We start from the raw sequence: 17,500 nt of genomic DNA, 5'->3' as shown, positions 1-17,500 counted from the left end.
GTACATGTGCGTGTGCCGGTGTCGTAATGGTTAAGCGTTTGGTCCCCGTCACCATTACATGATAATAGACCTGATGAGTTTGCTATGTTGTTTTCGCGTTTTTTCTCCGAAAGTACCTGATTTGCAGATCGATGAAAACAATTTAAAAGGAACACAAATGATACGTTCTATGGAGTTGAGTTAGCTGTTTTTAGTAACTGAAAAGGGCAAACAAAACGACAACAGCAAGCTATTTGTGACATTGGTGTAGAGCCTAGGGATATACAAAAATGTATTTTCCCGAAAGAAATTGATCCTCATTTTCAAGATCCGATATTGATTTATAAAATGCCGGCGATCAATCTTTTGTTTAATTAGCCTTTTTTTTTTTTGTACAATCTCTGTTTTGCCTTTATGGACAGGACAGCGGCGGGGGACAGGAAACGAAATGTAGCATAGAACCACAGGTGGGAATCGACTCCCAGTTCGCAACAAGGCGTACTGCCTGCAGGGTTAGCACCAGCAGGGCGAGCCGCTGAGACACCCCAGTGGTTGCTCATTTCTACATGCCTCTTCACACGGATGCTTGAAGCTCTGTCCTCGTGAGTCCCGTGTGAGCAGCCTGTGGATCTATTGGTTATATTGTGTTGACTGCTGTAGTGTGTCGTTCATTTTACTTTATTAAAAAGTGCATAAATGTAACTGCTCTGGGTCGAATTCTTAATGTAAACTTAAATCCTCTAAATAAAGCACCCGGTTAGAGACAATTTGCAACAATTTTTGCAAATTCTCAACGATCTAGTTAGTATTGTAACTATTGAAATATCCCTCACCAATCGGGGCCTTGTTGATCGGAATCGAATCGATTCAGGAAATTATTGGCGCTGAATCACACCCCGTCACCCCCACCACCATCGCCCTGTGTGATCCCATTATTACTTTGCCTGTTCACTGTTTGTGTCCATATCCTCCCCAGGTGCACAAAGATAGTAATGAATATGACTAGTAAGGATATTGAAGTCACCGTTATCGCCCCATACACTCTGTCTCTTTGTCTCCTTCTCTGTCTGTCTGTCTGTCTATCTGTTCACTTACTCTGCTTCTCCCTCATTCTCTCTTTCTTACATTCTCTTTCACTCTATGATTCTCTCTCCCCTTCTCTCACATTCTCAGTTTCTCTTCCTCTCTCGTCCTCTCAAACTGCAGCCTATAGATGAGTAATCCTTTCCTTTTGCATGCTGCTGGGTGGTGGCCAGCCATGTCATGGTGTGCTGTGACTGGTGCTCTGGTGCGGTGGTGGAGGTGACCCTGATAAGCTCAAGGTCAACTGCGTTGGCAGTCAACACACCAGTATCGTCCATTGTGCTATTTTAATGCTATATGTAATTTATTCATACGGACACATTCATCTTCTGCACAGGCCAGTGGTGTAGTGAGGCCCTTCCATGCAGTTAATATTGATCCACCTTAGCAATTCAAGGTTGTTAATTTTTTTTTTTATGTGAAAATGCACGCCGCATGGATATGATGTACACCTACATTGACCGATTGAATACGTCATACATACTTTTTTCTTCTATATATTTTTAATAATTACAATGAACCGTATAAACTACATAACTCTTCATTACATGTGTACAAGGGAATGTAAATTGCATTCACATTGTGTGTATTCTACCCGTTTTGCCTCATCTGCTGGAACCTCAAACTGTTGTTTTTTTGGGCCCAACAGTCAATATCCAAATTCATCCACGGAAGGTTCTTGAAAATGTAGCAATGTTGCTTAATTGTGTGTGTGTGTGTGTGTGTGTGTGTGTGTGTGTGTGTGTGTGTGTGTGTGTGTGTGTGTGTGTGTGTGTGTGTGTGTGTGTGTGTGTGTTGAACGTACTGTTTGTAACTGCAGCTGTGAGTGAATTGTGGTGCTTGTGGCTCCTCTGTCTTCAGTTACAGCCGAGTTGCAGAAATGCAAAACCATTGTTTATTTTGGCATGTGTAAACGAGCATATCCCTTTTCCTTGGAACTCATTCGTATTTTTTTTTTTAAAGAGAACTGCTTTTCCCTGTACAAATCCTTATTTCTTCATACACTTTTACATTTTAAGGACCTACACGTGTCACTTCCTCGTCGTGAAGGTCACACGGGATCCAACCACATCTAAAGAGGAGGCAACAACGACAAAGTGCATTTGCGATTCACCAACGAAGCATACAGGGATTTGTTAATGCTGAAATCCTTTCAGCTGTTGGCAACCAAAGGGACTTTGAAAGCCTTAAGTAAAGTGTGCATGCCATGCATTTCACCGCTTCCCACCTGCTTTGTCTCCAAGACGAGGGGATATAAACCTGGCGGCCTGTTTAACAGGTCAATGGTCCCAATAGCTGTGTTACTATAGGTGGAAAATATCCATCAGACTCTTCTTAAAATCAACATAAATCAACCAGATATGTCGGTTAACTATCCAACCTTTCATGGAAGCACCAAGTCATGCAATTGTTTGGTGGACTTTTTTATTTTTGGATTTAAAATGGTTTCAATCCATAAATCACCCACATTTCTAGGATTTGTATTCCCTCCTGTCTTCTACTTGTTTCATAAGGAGTTGAACCTGTAATTGATTGTTTATGACTGCAGCTTACAGGATCTCTGCAGCATACCGGCTTATCTGGCTCAGGCTGTACTGCGCAGCATTCATTAGGCTAATTACACTGACCAGGCTTGTTGGCTCGGCCACTGAAGAGTGTGTGTGTGTGTGTGTGTGTGTGTGTGTGTGTGTGTGTGTGTGTGTGTGTGTGAGAGTGAGAGTGAGAGTGAGACTGCTGCTCTGCTCAGCTGCTAGACGTAACTGTTGCTGAGGTCTCAGCAAAAGGTTTGAGGAAGGACCAGACTTTTATCCTCAGTGATCCCACACTCAGTTACACAGAAAATCAATGAGTGTGCCCTGCTTAAGTGTATGCAACAGGGGGACTGCGGAGGGAAGGAGAGGTTCAGAAGAAGAGGAGGAATAGAGGGGGAGAAAGAGATAGTTATTCACACAGAAGATAAAAGGAGAGGGACTGGGAACAATTGGAAACGAAGAAGAGGAAGAGGAGAAGTGAAGAAGATAGGTGAAGAGGAAAACCAGGACTGTCTTCTCTGGAGTACCTGGACGGTTCTGGGCCTTGCTTTAGTTTATGTTTCTCAGCACGGTCTGGTCTTAAAGCAATACAGATGTTGATGGAGTTCAAGATCATGGGAGATAGAAGTGGACATGGATTTGCATTAGCTAGTGGAATGTGATATTCTTAGCTAACCGTCACATGGCAATAGCTATTATTTTAATGCTCCAACAAATTGTGCCTGAGTTGATTACATTTACATATGTATGAATATACAATTATTTTTTCTCCTTCCAGACCAAGTGATATGTATGATCCCGCAAATTACATGTCATGTGAAGAGCACATACATTTCACTTGCGCGCACACACACACACACACACACACACACACACACACACACACACACACACACACACACACACACACACACACACACACACACACACACACACACACACACACACACACACACACACACAGCCACAGCCTTCCTCCTCTATTCAGCCCTCCCTTGCCCCTTCACACGCTCAACTGATGGGCTTACACACTCATGGGCTTTCTTTCTCTCGCTTTCTTTTTATCTTACACACACACACACACACACGCACGAGAGCACCCAACTTGCATCTCCCTTTCACCAGCCCCCATACACACACACTTTCCCCCTTTCACACATGCGTGCTCATCCTTGCACGTGCACACTAGCGCACACACCCCCTCCCTCTTTCTCTTTCTCCTCTCCCTTTAACTCTATCTCTCTCTCTCCCCTCGCTCTCTCCCTCTCTCCCCCTCCCTCCCTGTGTGTCCGTGTAAAGTGGAGCAGGAACGGAGTCTCTCTCTCTCTCTCTCTCTCTCTCTCTCTCTCTCTCTCTCTCTCTCTCTCTCGTGTTCATTTGTTCCGTGGCTCCGACTGGGAGCGGCGTTGCGGAGAGAGCGGTAGAAGACACATTGTGTGCTCTGATCCGTCGTCTGTCCTTTAAGGCACAGCGAAAGAGCGCGAGGCAGTGGGGGAGAGACACACACACACACACACACACAGAGGGAGAGAAGGAGAGAGGGGGAGAGCAAGGTAGCAAGTGACCCAGGAGAGCGAGGAGGCAGACGGTCAGATTGGAGCCGACTGTAACGTTGCGTCTGGCGGTCTAGCAAGGGGGGGGGAACGAGAAAGGGGGAAAGAGGAGCGGAGGCGCCATGGGGCAGTTATGCTGTTTTCCCTTCAACCAAACGGAGGAGAAAATCAGTAAGTGTTCTTTTGTGTGTGTGTGTGTGTGTGTTGGAATGATGATGATGGCTGTTTAATTTAATGATTATAGCCCCTTTTTATTGTCTCCCTGTGGTGCCCTGTGGATTTGTGCAGGGCTGTTACTGTTCTAGAGATCTGTGTGATTCCAGTATGTGTCTTTGTGTCAGATTAGATGTCGACCACTAGTGTGGAGGCACCACCACCCTATTGTAGTGAGGCTTAGTTCTAGTCCATCATCCTTGTGTAGAGCTGTAAGCTAACTGGGATGTGGTGTGAGTTTGCTCTTGGACCATCCTGGATCAGCTTGTCTTCTCCTGTGCATTGAGTAATGAAACCCTCCCATTTTAATATGTGATTTGTGAAGAAAGTAATCCGCTATATCTTAAAGTGTGTGTGTGTGCGTGTGCGCGTGCGCACACACACACGTTTCAGGCTAGATCTTTGATTAGTTTTCCTGTCTTTGTGACCCTCCACCCAGTGTTGTAGCGTGTGTTTGTGTGGAGCCAAGCCTGACACTTTTTAACACTTACAGGGCGTTCAGTCCAAGGGGTTCTGTGTGGTGATCTGGGAATCAAGCTGTTTGCTTAACTCCCAAGGTGTCCCAGGAATCTATAGATTCAAGCCAATTATCACCAACATCCTGACAAAGAATATCACAAGCTTGCACTCACAGGTCCATGCCTGTCTGGGATCGAGAGAACGGCTTAATTAGAAGTGACATTAATTAGATTAAGTTCACGCTGGATTTCAATTACAACACTCTTCCCATGTTGGATGACCCCTTTTATACAGCTGTTAGTAAATTGCTCCAGGGGCCTGCACTCAAACAAAGATTGTGCGTGGTAATTTGCACGCCAAGTAAGCATGTCATGTCTGGCCTTCCATGAGTGACGTGTGGTGTCAATGTGAGACACGTAAAGTACTGTCGAGAAGATGGCCAAATGCACAGAAGCAAAACTTTATTTACATTTAACGAGATCATTAGGCGCAAACAACTCAAAGAGATGCTTCACACCAAATGCTACAAAGGCCTTCAATCTTTTAAAATGTCCCTACCCAGCACGGTGATACATTTAGTCAGGCAATGACGGTAGTTTAAGAGGGACCACATAAATGTTTCAGATCTATATTTGATTCCATATAAAAGTGGTCCGAACCCCTTTGCGGCTATTTACACATGCTCTGTCACATTCAGATTCAGTTAATCAGGTTCAGGCCGCTTGCAAGCCCCTGGCTTTAAAAGAGGAAGTCATTTCCTCTAGAAAAGGGACTATGGATGGCTTTATGGATGATTTCCAGAGACAGAAGGGACCATAAATACAGTGAAACCTTCTTATTTTTCTCTTTTTTGGTTTTCAGTGTAATGCATTATCTAAAGGTCGGCCACTTGAATGCCGATAACACGATACAAATGTATCACCACTCTCCCTAGCCTGGGTAATGCAGTCAAATCTGTCAACTATGAAGTAACATTCATCACCTTTTATGATTCACCTTGCATATGTAATAGCTGTGAATTATTCGCTGATAACAACTACAGAGCATTTAGTGCCAAGCGATACGGCTCACCTGTAATTTATGACGTTCATGTCTCAGTGTTGTGTGTACTGTGCTCTGGCCTGTGTGTACACACTGCGCTCAAGTTTATCGTCCGGTCGTAAATGCAGACTTTGACACTATCGCTACAGAGAGAAAGAGGGTATTGCTGGGAAACACAAGCTGTGCGTTTGTATCTGGGAAACTTGTGTTCCCCGGGATACAAACGCACAAGTCTGTTTTTCCCATTGCCTGCCATTTGTTTTTCTTTAGCTCCCATGCTTGCTCTCGGTTTGCTTTTATTCCTTTCCCACTACCATTTTCTTACTCTCTCTCCCCTTTCCATCTCTGGTTCCCATCTCCCCCCCCCCCCCTTCCCCCGCAAGCGTTCTCTCCCCCCCCCCCTCTCTCTCTCTCTCCGGGTGCAGCTGCACAGCTCTCCACACAGTCAGGCCACTGTGTCCTACTTCTGGGTCGGGGGGGGAAGAGAGGGACATGGGAGAGAGTGAGATCGATCCATTTTTAGGGATTGGCAACGAGATTTATTCAGAGACAAGGCCAGGGCATAACCACCAGGGATCAGGTCATAGGGTGTGTGTGTGTGTGTGTGTGTGTGTGTGTGTGTGTGTGTGTGTGTGTGTGTGTGTGTGTGTGTGTGTGTGTGTGTGTGTGTGTGTGTGTGTGTGTGTGTGTGTGTGTGTGTGTGTTCAGCCATTGCTGTTTAGAGAAGGCGGCATGTAGCGTTGGTAGCACTCAGTCACACAGCCACCCATAACACACACACATACACCCTGATGTGTTTAGACAGCCAGAGTAACACATGGTGTGGTAGTCATCCGTTAGAAGTACCTTGTTTTAGTAGTCCCAATGGGTCGTTATTGTTTTTCTGCTGCCCGGCTTCTATCTAGTTTCCACGTGATTGATCCTTGTGTCATCGTAACAAGATAAGATAAATGTCTTCTCATGGAAAACCAAACACATTGCCTTCAACCTTTGACAGTCCACATGAAGCCATTAGAGGTGTGTGTGTGTGTGTGTGTGTGTGTGTGTGTGTGTGTGTGTGTGTGTGTGTGTGTGTGTGTGTGTGTGTGTGTGTGTGTGTGTGTGTGTGTGTGTGTGTGAGAGAATTGCAGCGTTTGTAATGCATGTGTGAAGGGATAAGGAAACGGTTAGCTGGCACAGCCTCCTCTTGTGATGAGTCAGGCTTTGGATGTGGGTGTTTGTTTTATTTCCGTCCTTACCTTGATTTTCAGAACCTTAAGTTATAATGGCCTTGAGTAGACAGAGTGTTGGTTCTTTCTCTCAAGTTTTTCTGACGCAGCACAGTATGAAATTCGATGCATAACAAGCATTTATTTCTGGGCTGTGATTCATTATTTTTCTCCCACATATATATATATATATATATATATATATATAGAACGTTTTTTTAAGGAGCCTAGGCTTAAGTTTAGAGCCCTGACCATGAGTTCTGTTCACATAAGCACATTGAGGCTCATCAAGTAAGCCTTCCATATCTGAGTCACGGTCCCATAGGAGGCACCGTTTGCCATCTCTCCCCCAACGGGTTTACCGTGAGCCTCGGTAGGTTAAAGACATTTGAAATGCCATCCGTTAATTATTTTTTATTTTCTTGCATTTCTATAATCAGACACGTTATCGACTAGAAACGGGAGACCAGCCCTTTGGTAAACGTTGGGGCAATGTCATCTGATCCTCCAGGATTGGATCGTGAGTGACACAGTGACATCAGCCCCGAGCCGGCCATGTGGTCTCGGGGGGGGTGGGGGAGGGGGGGAGCCGAGACATTGTTGATCATATTGGTTTGAAAGGTGAGTGAGGACCAGTTGTCGTCAGACATTAAGGCAACCAAACATTCACGCGGACTATGGAGGGAGTTCCGTTGATTTGATTGAAATGTACAATAACTCTCCGTTACATCCGGTCGTGGCGCTATTGGACTCACTTTGCTTTGATGTGAACCGCTGTGCGCTTGAGTCAAGTGGGGGAGAGCGAGTACATTTCGACTCTCCTTGGGGGGGGCGGTGCTGCACCCGTGTTTGAACACACCTTGTTATCAGGGACCAAGGGTCTGTCACCTGCCTTCAGGCGATGATCTCAGAACAGAGACCCGCCCCGCTACACCCCACAGGCGAGGTGCACCGCTGTCTGCAGCTCTCTCGTCTGGGCTCTCTCCTCTGGAACCACTTACTTCAGTTTTGCAGCAATCGATTCCATTTTTGATCCCAATCCATAAAGCATTTGATTGTCGTGGCGGTTAATCTCCAGACTAATGGGGTCAACCGAGTCGCGATTGTTCCGTGTGTTGTAGCTGGACGTGCCGGTTATGGTGTATTAATATTGATTTCTGGCTGTTGAATATTGGCGCGTTTCTGTGGGCATGTTCTGAAATAATTCTGAGTGGGTGGGAGTGAGGGTGTTGTTGTTGTCGTTGTCGTCGTCGCCGGGGATATCTTCGCACATCTATATTGAGGCCGCTACATGGAGTTCACGCACAGCGGGGCGAGCAGTGAACTGGGTGTTATTTCTTTGCGATCCAGTGCCACTATGGAGCTGTGACGCTGCAGACGGATGGGGTATTTAGACTCGCCCTGACACACCGTGAACGCATTGTGAACGCATCTCTCTGGGTCACGAGTCGCTGGGTGTTATTAAGTGGGGCGGGAAAAGAAAAGCCTCCTAAACCAACACACAGGACGGGTTTGTTCGGGATACAAGTGTGATAAATAATCAGCCCAGTGGGAGACACGAGATGCATTGTGTGTGTGTGTGTGTGTGTGTGTGTGTGTGTGTGTGTGTGTGTGTGTGTGTGTGTGTGTGTGTGTGTGTGTGTGTGTGTGTGTGTGTGTGTGTGTGTGTGTGTGTGTGTGTGTGATCTATTAATAGATGAATACACAGTGAGGAGAGGCAGGGGGCCCGAGGAGGTGGCTTCAGACAGGGCCAGGAGAAGGAGACGGCGATGAGTGATGATGGGTGACAGCTCAGCATGGCTGGTGAAGCGTGTAGCACAGAGGTCACGTGGGAGGGCGGGGGGGCAAAGATGGTGTTTCCCTGAACCCCTTCATTTGTCTCTTTCTTCTCACTCTTTGTTTCCTTTTTCGCAATTTTTTGTCTCGCTATCTTCCTTTAATTCCCATCTTTCTTTCCTTCTTTCCCCACGATCTCTATATATACTTCTTGCTTCATTTGTTTTATTTTTTTCCCATCTCTATATTCATTTATTTCCCATCATCACTGCTTCCTCTTTAGCTCTTATTATTCATCCTTCTCTATTTGTTCACCATTATCCATCCTTCTTTCTCTCCTCCTGTTCGTCCCTTCATCGTTCCTCCTCTCTTGCATCATTTCTCGCTGTCTGCCCTTATGTACTTCATCGTGTCCTTATGTCTTCCGTTCTCCCCGTCTTCCTTCCTCCTGCTTCCTCCATGTCGTCTTCAACCCTTCACCCTCTTGCGTGTTGCCTCACCTTTTTTTTTTCACAGCTGCCGGCCCCGAAGGCTAGTAGCATCAGCAGCAGAATAAACTAAATCAACACAAACTAGACAAGCCTGGTGAACTAGGTCAGCACGGCGACGTCACCGCCCCCCCCAAAAACTGCTGAGTAGCCGAACGATCCACCCGCCCCCCCCCCCCCCCCCCGAGCCAGGAAGAACCAGAGGCGGGGCGGGCTGCAGCTGAGATCAAAGCTCCGTGCGACCAGCATGACGATAAGACCAGCTAGGGACCTGTTCATCGTGTCATAACTTATAAGGGAGGCACACGCTTGCAATACCCCCACTTTGGCGTTGGACGTGCTTGTGTGTGTGGCTCAGAGCCAGCCATCTGTGTCTTATCGTTCAGCTCTTTAACCCGGGCTCTTTGCAGAGTGCGGTCGCTTATTGACACGCTGCATCGCCGCCGATTCACAGCTCTGGGCGGGACTTGTACAGAATGTAAAGCATTCTCTCCAGTGCAGTATTCTCCATTACAAGATGCTGTGATTAGTATGTGACTTGCAGAGGGCTTTCGGAAAATTTACTTCATGGAAGAAGTCCCCCCCCCCCCCCCAACAAGCCAGATGAAGGTTTTCTTCTTCGCTAAACCACCACTCACCCTCCAACGGTCAGATTGAGCTAATGCTGGCGAGTCATGTTTTTTTTTTCGTTGCGCCGTCAAATTCCAAACTGCCTGGTTACTTTTCGCCTCACACACACACGCACACTCGTCCCCATTCTGTGAAAGCGAGAAAGGCTTGCGTGCTGCCAAAAACCAAAGTGAGGCTTTTCTTCGGCCTGCGTGGTCTGCCCAACGCACCCAGTAGAAAAGGGTCAGTTTCCCCTCTCGCCCAACGGATGCTCCACAATAAAACCTTTCCCCGACCAGACCGGGTACGAGCTGAGCGATGGACTCCACGGTGACCCTCCCAGCAGGCTTGACGCCTCATGTTGATGATGGATGTTTTTTGGACTCCGTCTGAGTCGGCCTGACCTTGCTGATGAGCCACAGAGCGAAGGCCCCTCCACTTCCTATTACTATGATCCATTACGTTTCCGAGCACGTAAAGCTTTTTATTAGGGATGCACCGAAATGAAAATTCTTGGCCGAAACCGAAAACCGAAAATGAGGAAACCAAGGCCGAAAAGCAAAAACCGAAACACCGAAATAAATTATTATGCCAATTATTAGTAGGCCTACCATTGCATTTATAGCGATGACGGTGTACTAACCTCACTAAAATCAAGGAATTGCAATTCAAAGAATAAATCAATTACAATTATTAAAAGTATAAAAATATTTATTTAGCACTGAAAAAACAACGATACCGTTTTCCGTTTTGCACTTTGCAGACGGTCCCTAAACTCGCGGATGATAGCCGACAGCTCATAGAAGCTGTCGGCACTTTGCGGACGGTCCCTAAACTCACGGCTGATAGCTGACAGCTCATAGAAGCTGTCTCATAGCGAGCCGTCGCTAAAGACGGCTCGTTTGGATGAAAACAAGGTTGTAGCTGGTTCTCTAGATTACTACATTTAGCTAGAGGTGTCATTTGTTTCACAATGTTTCACTATATATTATATTGGCGCAAAGGCGCTTATCCAGACAAGCGTGTGCTGGCCGCGGTTTTTGTTTGCGTCATCACAATTTCCTGTTTCGGCCGTGTTGTTTCGGTGATAAAAGTGTTTCGGCCGAAAGCCGAAAATGCGCTTTTGGGCCATTTTGGGCCAAAAATTTTCGGTGGCCGAAATTTCGGTGCATCCCTACTTTTTATTGGCGAAACATTTAACCCCCCCTCCCCCCCCCCCCCCCCCCCTCTAAGCCGCGTGGTTAATTGCATGCTCGGCTTACCCGCGGTACGGCCCCTTCCCTGTGTGCGTGAATGAGGGGTTTCCATGGTAATGATTTTTAATGTAGGCCGTGTTTGCAGAGTGGGATATGGAGAGATGGCTTATCGGTTGTAACACATGCGATGCTCGCATCACACACGCCCCACTGTGTTTGACGTGTGTGTGTGTGTGTGTGTGTGTGTGTGTGTGTGTGTGTGTGTGTGTGTGTGTGTGTGTGTGTGTGTGTGTGTGTGTGTGTGTGTGTGTGTGTGTGTGTGTGTCAGAGTACAAGAGGATTTCTGGTATTTCCTCAGGAAGCTGCTCCTCCATTAAGCCCCCCACCTTTTTTTTTCTATCCTCATAATTCCTCATCTCACACACACACACATACACACACACACACACACACAAAAACACACGCACACACACACCCACACCCCTTGCAGCTCCTCCAGTCCACTACAGGCCGGTTTTCGGTTCTCGACAGGACCCTTCAGATGAACTCTTGCTGCACTGCAGGGCCGGCACGGCGGCCAGGCGGCAAAAGACGGCGGTCTCATTAGCCAATCCACGAGCTCCTCTTTCCCGGGACTGCTCTTGTGTGGTTTTTTTTTTTCCACAGCGGAAATTTTCAGGACTTCACTGAGCCCCACTGGCAAACGATCCGAATAGCTGACGCTCCGGCGGTAGATGGCGACGGCGGCGGGGGGGGGATTCGGCAGAGAGGGAGGTGGAGGGGGTTTGAGTAGGATTCTTAGGCAATCAATTCTGCTAAAGCAATGTAGGCGGGAAGAGCAGGCGGCCACCCCCGGTGGAGGGAGGGAAAAGTACTGCGTGAGAAGGTCAGATGCTATGCAAGACGGCCATGGTTCAATCTCTGCACACGCACACATTCGCACGCTCACACACACACACACACGCCCATGCACACGCACACGCACGCATGCACACACACATGCACACGCGCACACAGTCACACACTTATCTCCCCATCAATCATAATGCCATGTCACAGGAAGCAAAGCACCAAAAAGCAGGGATTAGAGTGCAAGAGTGACAATGTCTGTTTGATAAGAGACAGAGAGAGAGAGAGAGAGAGAGAGACTATGCTACCGGGGAGCCAGCGTGGTTTCATTAGCATGCCAGGCGAGGCCGCCGGGCGCATTTAGCCGGTCTGTCTGGCGCCGCTTGTGGAGGCGCACACACACTCACACACACACACTCACATTAGCACATACACACACACACACACCACATTGGTGTGCGTGTGTGTGTTGAAGGATGGAGAGATGTATGCAGACAAACAAGCTGGATGCAACAAAAAATTAAAAAAATTACAACTGGATACAACAACAAATTGAATTAAAGCAGTAAGTGTGGCTGGAGAGCGAGAGGGTCAAACAGTGGGGTGGAGGAGAAGAGGGCGAGAGACATAGCGAGGCAAGCAAAGTGATAGACTGTTCGCATACCTCAAGCAGATGAGAGGGAGAGAGAGAGAGGCATATTGATGGAGAGATTGAGCAGGAGATTGTGAATTAATGACAGGAACTGAGATGTCACAACCACATGGATTGTTGAAATTGTTGAAGTGCATGGTTTCTAATGTCACCATGACAACAGAGCAAGCTAAAAAAAAACGTAACAAAAGGTAGGTGGAGAGAAATGGAAAATAGGGACAGACAACTCTATCCATAGCCATCAAACTTTGGTTGTATTTTGAAGAGGAATTATAAAATGCTGGAGCAATATTGGTATTATGAAATCATGTTTTGGTATGTCATTTGCTTGTTATGTCTTCGGTTTGGTCTTTGTTTTTGTCAATTGAGTGTTTTAATTCTGTGTTTGTGTTCTGATGTTGCAGACTTGGTTCGGAGCCCGCTCCATTCCAAACGCACAAGTATGTCTCCCCCCATCCCGCGATGGCCCTCTCGATCACTATTTCTATCACCAGTTAGAAAACGAAAACCATCCTTCAAAATCTCACAATGATGCCCTGATTTCTATCCGGCATGTAATCAAAGGAATGCACTAAAATATAGTCACCAAATCCAATCACTGAATAGTTGAAATTACAGAGTTGGAATCTGCAGTAATTCATGTTAATTTTTCAAGAAAAGTATGAAAAACGTTTAATTGCACACTAATCAAAAGTGCCTTCTTGCTCTGGAATTGATTGTGAGTAATTACATGCTGATTATACATTCCACAAGCCTCTAATCAACCTTTAACCTAGTTTAAAAGCATTTATCTCATTCTTCGCCTTTTCATACAGTGACTACTCAAACCATAGATAGAAATCATTATTCGATTATTAATTATATTCTATATTTAAATGTTGTTGTATATTATATAGATTTATCTATATCTATTATATGGTATATCTATAAGCGATATATATATATATATATATATATATATATATATATATTACTATTACTATTATATATATATATTACTATTAATATATATATATATATAATAGTTATTTTTACACATCGAATGTTGGTTTCATTTACATTCGAATGCACGTCGAATGTAAATTAAACCAAAATCTGTCCAATATTGGTAACAAAAATACAGTGAAACAGTAAATGTAAAGGACCGCTTCAAATTAATTAAAAAGTGAAATTAATATATTGCAGCCAAACAATGTCCATTTATCCACCCGTTTCCTGTTCCAAGCAGGTGACAGAGGACTTAACTTCATTGAGAGATACAATCTTCAGTATCTATCACTCAATGAAGTTAGTTGGAAAAATCCTGCCCTTCGTAGCTTTAAAGTATTCCCAAGGAGTTGCATCTTCTGCAATCACTCAAACAATGAGTCAATCAATCAATGACTTAGGAGTCTGACATTTCTTGAGTAAAGTATGACCCACATACACACACACACAGACACACTATACAAGTCACAGTTGTCACAGTTACATAACGGATGCATTAAGAAATTGCTGAACAACCTCTTTGCATTTGCATGTCATTCGCTATGACTTTTATCCAATTTAATTCATGACCATTATGCGTGTGTTAACAGAGGCTCAGGGAGTTCATTGTAAACGTAGTCTGGATGATGGAAAACACTCCTCTTTGTCAATTCCTCTAGGGAGCTTTAATTGAGCTGAAAGTGGTGTTGGAGAAAACTGATCCATTATCGCTGTTGGTCTCACTTGAGTAGTAAAAACAAAAATACATCAATTCTGTTGCGCACTTTATGAGCTGAGAGAGATCCCTTGAGGGGAGAAATAATGGCACAATATGTTTTATGAAAACATAAACCATGCTAAAGATGCAACTTTTTCAATGTCTTATTCTGTGTTGACATGAATAATTGAAATAATGATTTAATTAAATATATTTGAGTGCAGCTCAACACATTGTTTATTAACAATATTTATTCACGCAATGAAGACAGTGAAGTGAGTCGGGTAGGCTGTTTGTTCATTGATGTTCGTTCTGTTGTAAATATAGATAATCTATGAATAAATAGCTTGCTATAAACCCACACAGAAGACAAATTTGAAAGAGATCTTTAAATAATTAGAGCTTGTTTCACAGTGCTATCATCTGTCAGTTTGTAAAATAGTCACATGGAACAGCTGTTCAACGCTTTTATAGCAATACTCTTGATTTGTTACTCGAAATGTCAACAAGGAGGTGCTCTGAGTGGGAAAATAGGTTTTACAATGATCCCAGGATTAGTGTTAAAAAATTTTATCTGGCTACGTACTCAAACACAACTGTGTGTGTGTGTGTGTGTGTGTGTGCGTGTGTGTGTGTGTGTGTGTGTGTGAGAATGTGCCCACATGTGCTAGGCACTGCACATGGAAGGTTACGCTTTTATTCATCAAACACCTCTTGTCTTTGATTTGAAAAGCTGCAGAGAGGGCTGTGTATCTGTTCCATAATCATTCCAGCGTTCATGCTTAGTTCAGGGCTGTTGGACTCTTTCTTTGCCCATTTTGCTCTTTCTTTCTCGACTTTTCTTTCTATATAATCATGTGTCTGTGTAGCTTGTGATCTATCGAGTGTGTGTGTGTGTGTGTGTGTGTGTAGGATGTAACATTGTCGTTACCACTCTCTACAGGTGGCCGCCAGCGTCAGGAGCCCAGTGAGGCGGAGCTACAGAGGGTGAGCAAGCGGTTGGTCGAGGACGCTGTCAATCGCGCCCTGAACCAATACAAACAGGAGACGTTGCAGAACGGGGGCGGACCTAATACGGCAGCCGTGCCGCCCCCGGAAAACACTAAGGAGAGCACGGCTAAGCTGGACATGACCGCCAACTCCACCACAGACAACAGGAAGTGACCGCATCAAACTGGGAGGAGGAGACTGAGTAAAAGGAAAAAAGGGCGCCCACAGAAACAGTCTGCCAGCCCGGGCTATCTAGGAGGTCAGCGGTCAAGCAAGCGCTAGGGTGGCGCTGGCTAGAGGAACAATCTGAACTTCTTGCAAGCAAACCAAGGGATCCGCCCAGTTCATTGACCATCCAAGCTAGCGGATGACATTAGCTGTGGCCAGCGAAATAGTAAAACTCAGCCACTGAAACCATTCCAGTTGAATAGGAAAATGCATCCATGTATGCTGTCCCCTCCTGCTAACAGGCTAATTATCCAGTCGTGTCAGCTGCCCAATAGGAAATTAATGATTGATTGATTTAGTTTCATTCCGTGCAAACAGTTTAAGAGACAACAGCTCTGTATGAGTTCTGTTAATTGTTTCTGCACTTCAGTGCACCACATGGACAACATGTGATACGATTCCTAGAGATCATCTTTTGTTTCGAATTAGTCCTGAAAGAAAACCTGGCTTTTTTATAGAATTTGTTCTATTCTATTATTAGTTGGTTTTTTTTAAAGTAAAAACCGGCTTTGTTTTGAAACATGTGATTCCCCACATAGTACACTAAGAAATTTGATAAACAAAAGAGGATGTCATGGAGTGCCCGGAAGGATATTGTACTGTTCGGTACACCATTTCATGGGACACGGTGACTGTTTGAACTGAGTGTGGCTTGGGTATTTTATTAAATTTGCTTTTTATTTTATTTTATGCCATCATTGGCCTGTATCAGCTTGGACTTGTTCGATTTTGTAGTTCAAGAAACATTTTCATTTCAACACGTTTTATTCAAATATACACTCTTCTTTGATCTCCTTTTGTACCCTGTTAGGTCTAATTTGTTTAGGCCGTGTAAATTGCAGTTTAGGTTGAAGTTTCTAACCGACTGAATTGAAAGTATCCTGATCCCAGCATTGGGCATGTAGCTACATTTCTACTAACTGCCTTGAGCGTAGGCAGTGCAACAAAAAACAAATACCCAAAGTTATGAATAATTTTTTATGAAAAAAAAAACACTAAACCCCTCAAGTTTGTAGTTTAGTGATGTACACTCCAGCGACTAAAACAAACAAACATGCTGAACTGTATGTTGGGTGAGTGCTCCCATAGTAAATGTCTGCACTGGAACGTGTCAATCTTGTTTCTGCAATACGTTTTATAACACTTAAAATATACAAACACTTTGAATACCAACTCCCTTTTCTATGAAATCGAGTTAATAAAAGCACTGGCACTACTATTAGGACAAACGCTTCTTTGAAAAAAAAATCGTAATTTGGCATCCATTAAAGAGATTTCTATTTGAAAATATACTACATATAATCCCAGTCCAAACATCACACGCAATGGATGATGTATCTTCCCTTTTTATGGTCGAGGTGGTTGATGTACCGTAGCCTGACCGCTACATCCCTAATTGGTCGGTTTAGCATACGGAAGCATATGTAAAAGAGCACTTTGGGCCCTGGCTAGCAGTGGTTGCTGGTTAGCAAAGCCACAGAACCCAGGGTGTATCTATGACGACGGTGGTGAAGATGTCTGCCACAATGACGATGAATCAGATATTCACTGTTATTGCCTGAAAACCTCTCAACATGCTATTGCAATGTCTTCCATCTGGCTTTTTACGTTACTTGGCTACGGTGCGGGAAGTCGATTAAAATTCATTAAGTCATGATGGAACGTATCCAGTGTAAAAAAGACTTTTGTCTGCACTAATCAAGTGTTGAATCATTTTAAATTGTTTGTTTTATTGACTTCTATATTTTATTGATGGAGGTTATGGTGGTGATTTCAAAGACATTTTCCTTTATTTTACTTAAATTCTACATGTGTCCTTTGTTTTGATGCCAGAACAGCTCAACAGGTTGCGATCCAATTTCATTTATTCCACACACATTTTAAGTTTGACTGATGAGGAAAAAAAAGAATATATACTTTTTTTTTACTGAGGATACTTTTTGCTTACTAATAAAAAAGG

The 17,500-nt window shown here is 44.6% G+C and overlaps 1 protein-coding gene across 2 annotated transcripts in view; it reads left to right on the top strand.

Annotated features, from left to right (window-relative positions):
• akap7 (A kinase (PRKA) anchor protein 7) overlaps positions 1-17,500 on the top strand; it is a 34,004-nt gene that overhangs the window by 15,910 nt on the left and 594 nt on the right. Inside the window, exons 9-10 of one of the 2 annotated variants that reach the window (XM_084483915.1) lie at positions 13,043-13,078; positions 15,266-17,500. The exon at positions 15,266-17,500 is cut by the window's right edge and continues 594 nt beyond it. In XM_084483915.1, the coding sequence (XP_084340041.1) occupies positions 13,043-13,078; positions 15,266-15,486 (257 nt within the window). In that variant the 3' untranslated portion in view covers positions 15,487-17,500. The remainder of the gene's footprint in view (positions 1-13,042; positions 13,079-15,265) is intronic. The other variant, XM_084483916.1, reaches the window with a different exon arrangement.

The sequence above is a fragment of the Micromesistius poutassou genome (genome assembly GCF_964030765.1).
Source record: "Micromesistius poutassou genome assembly, chromosome: 19".
NCBI classification, from domain to species: Eukaryota; Metazoa; Chordata; class Actinopteri; order Gadiformes; family Gadidae; genus Micromesistius; species Micromesistius poutassou.
Note: the sequence above shows the minus strand (reverse complement) of the source record. Positions and strands in the feature narration are given on the sequence as shown.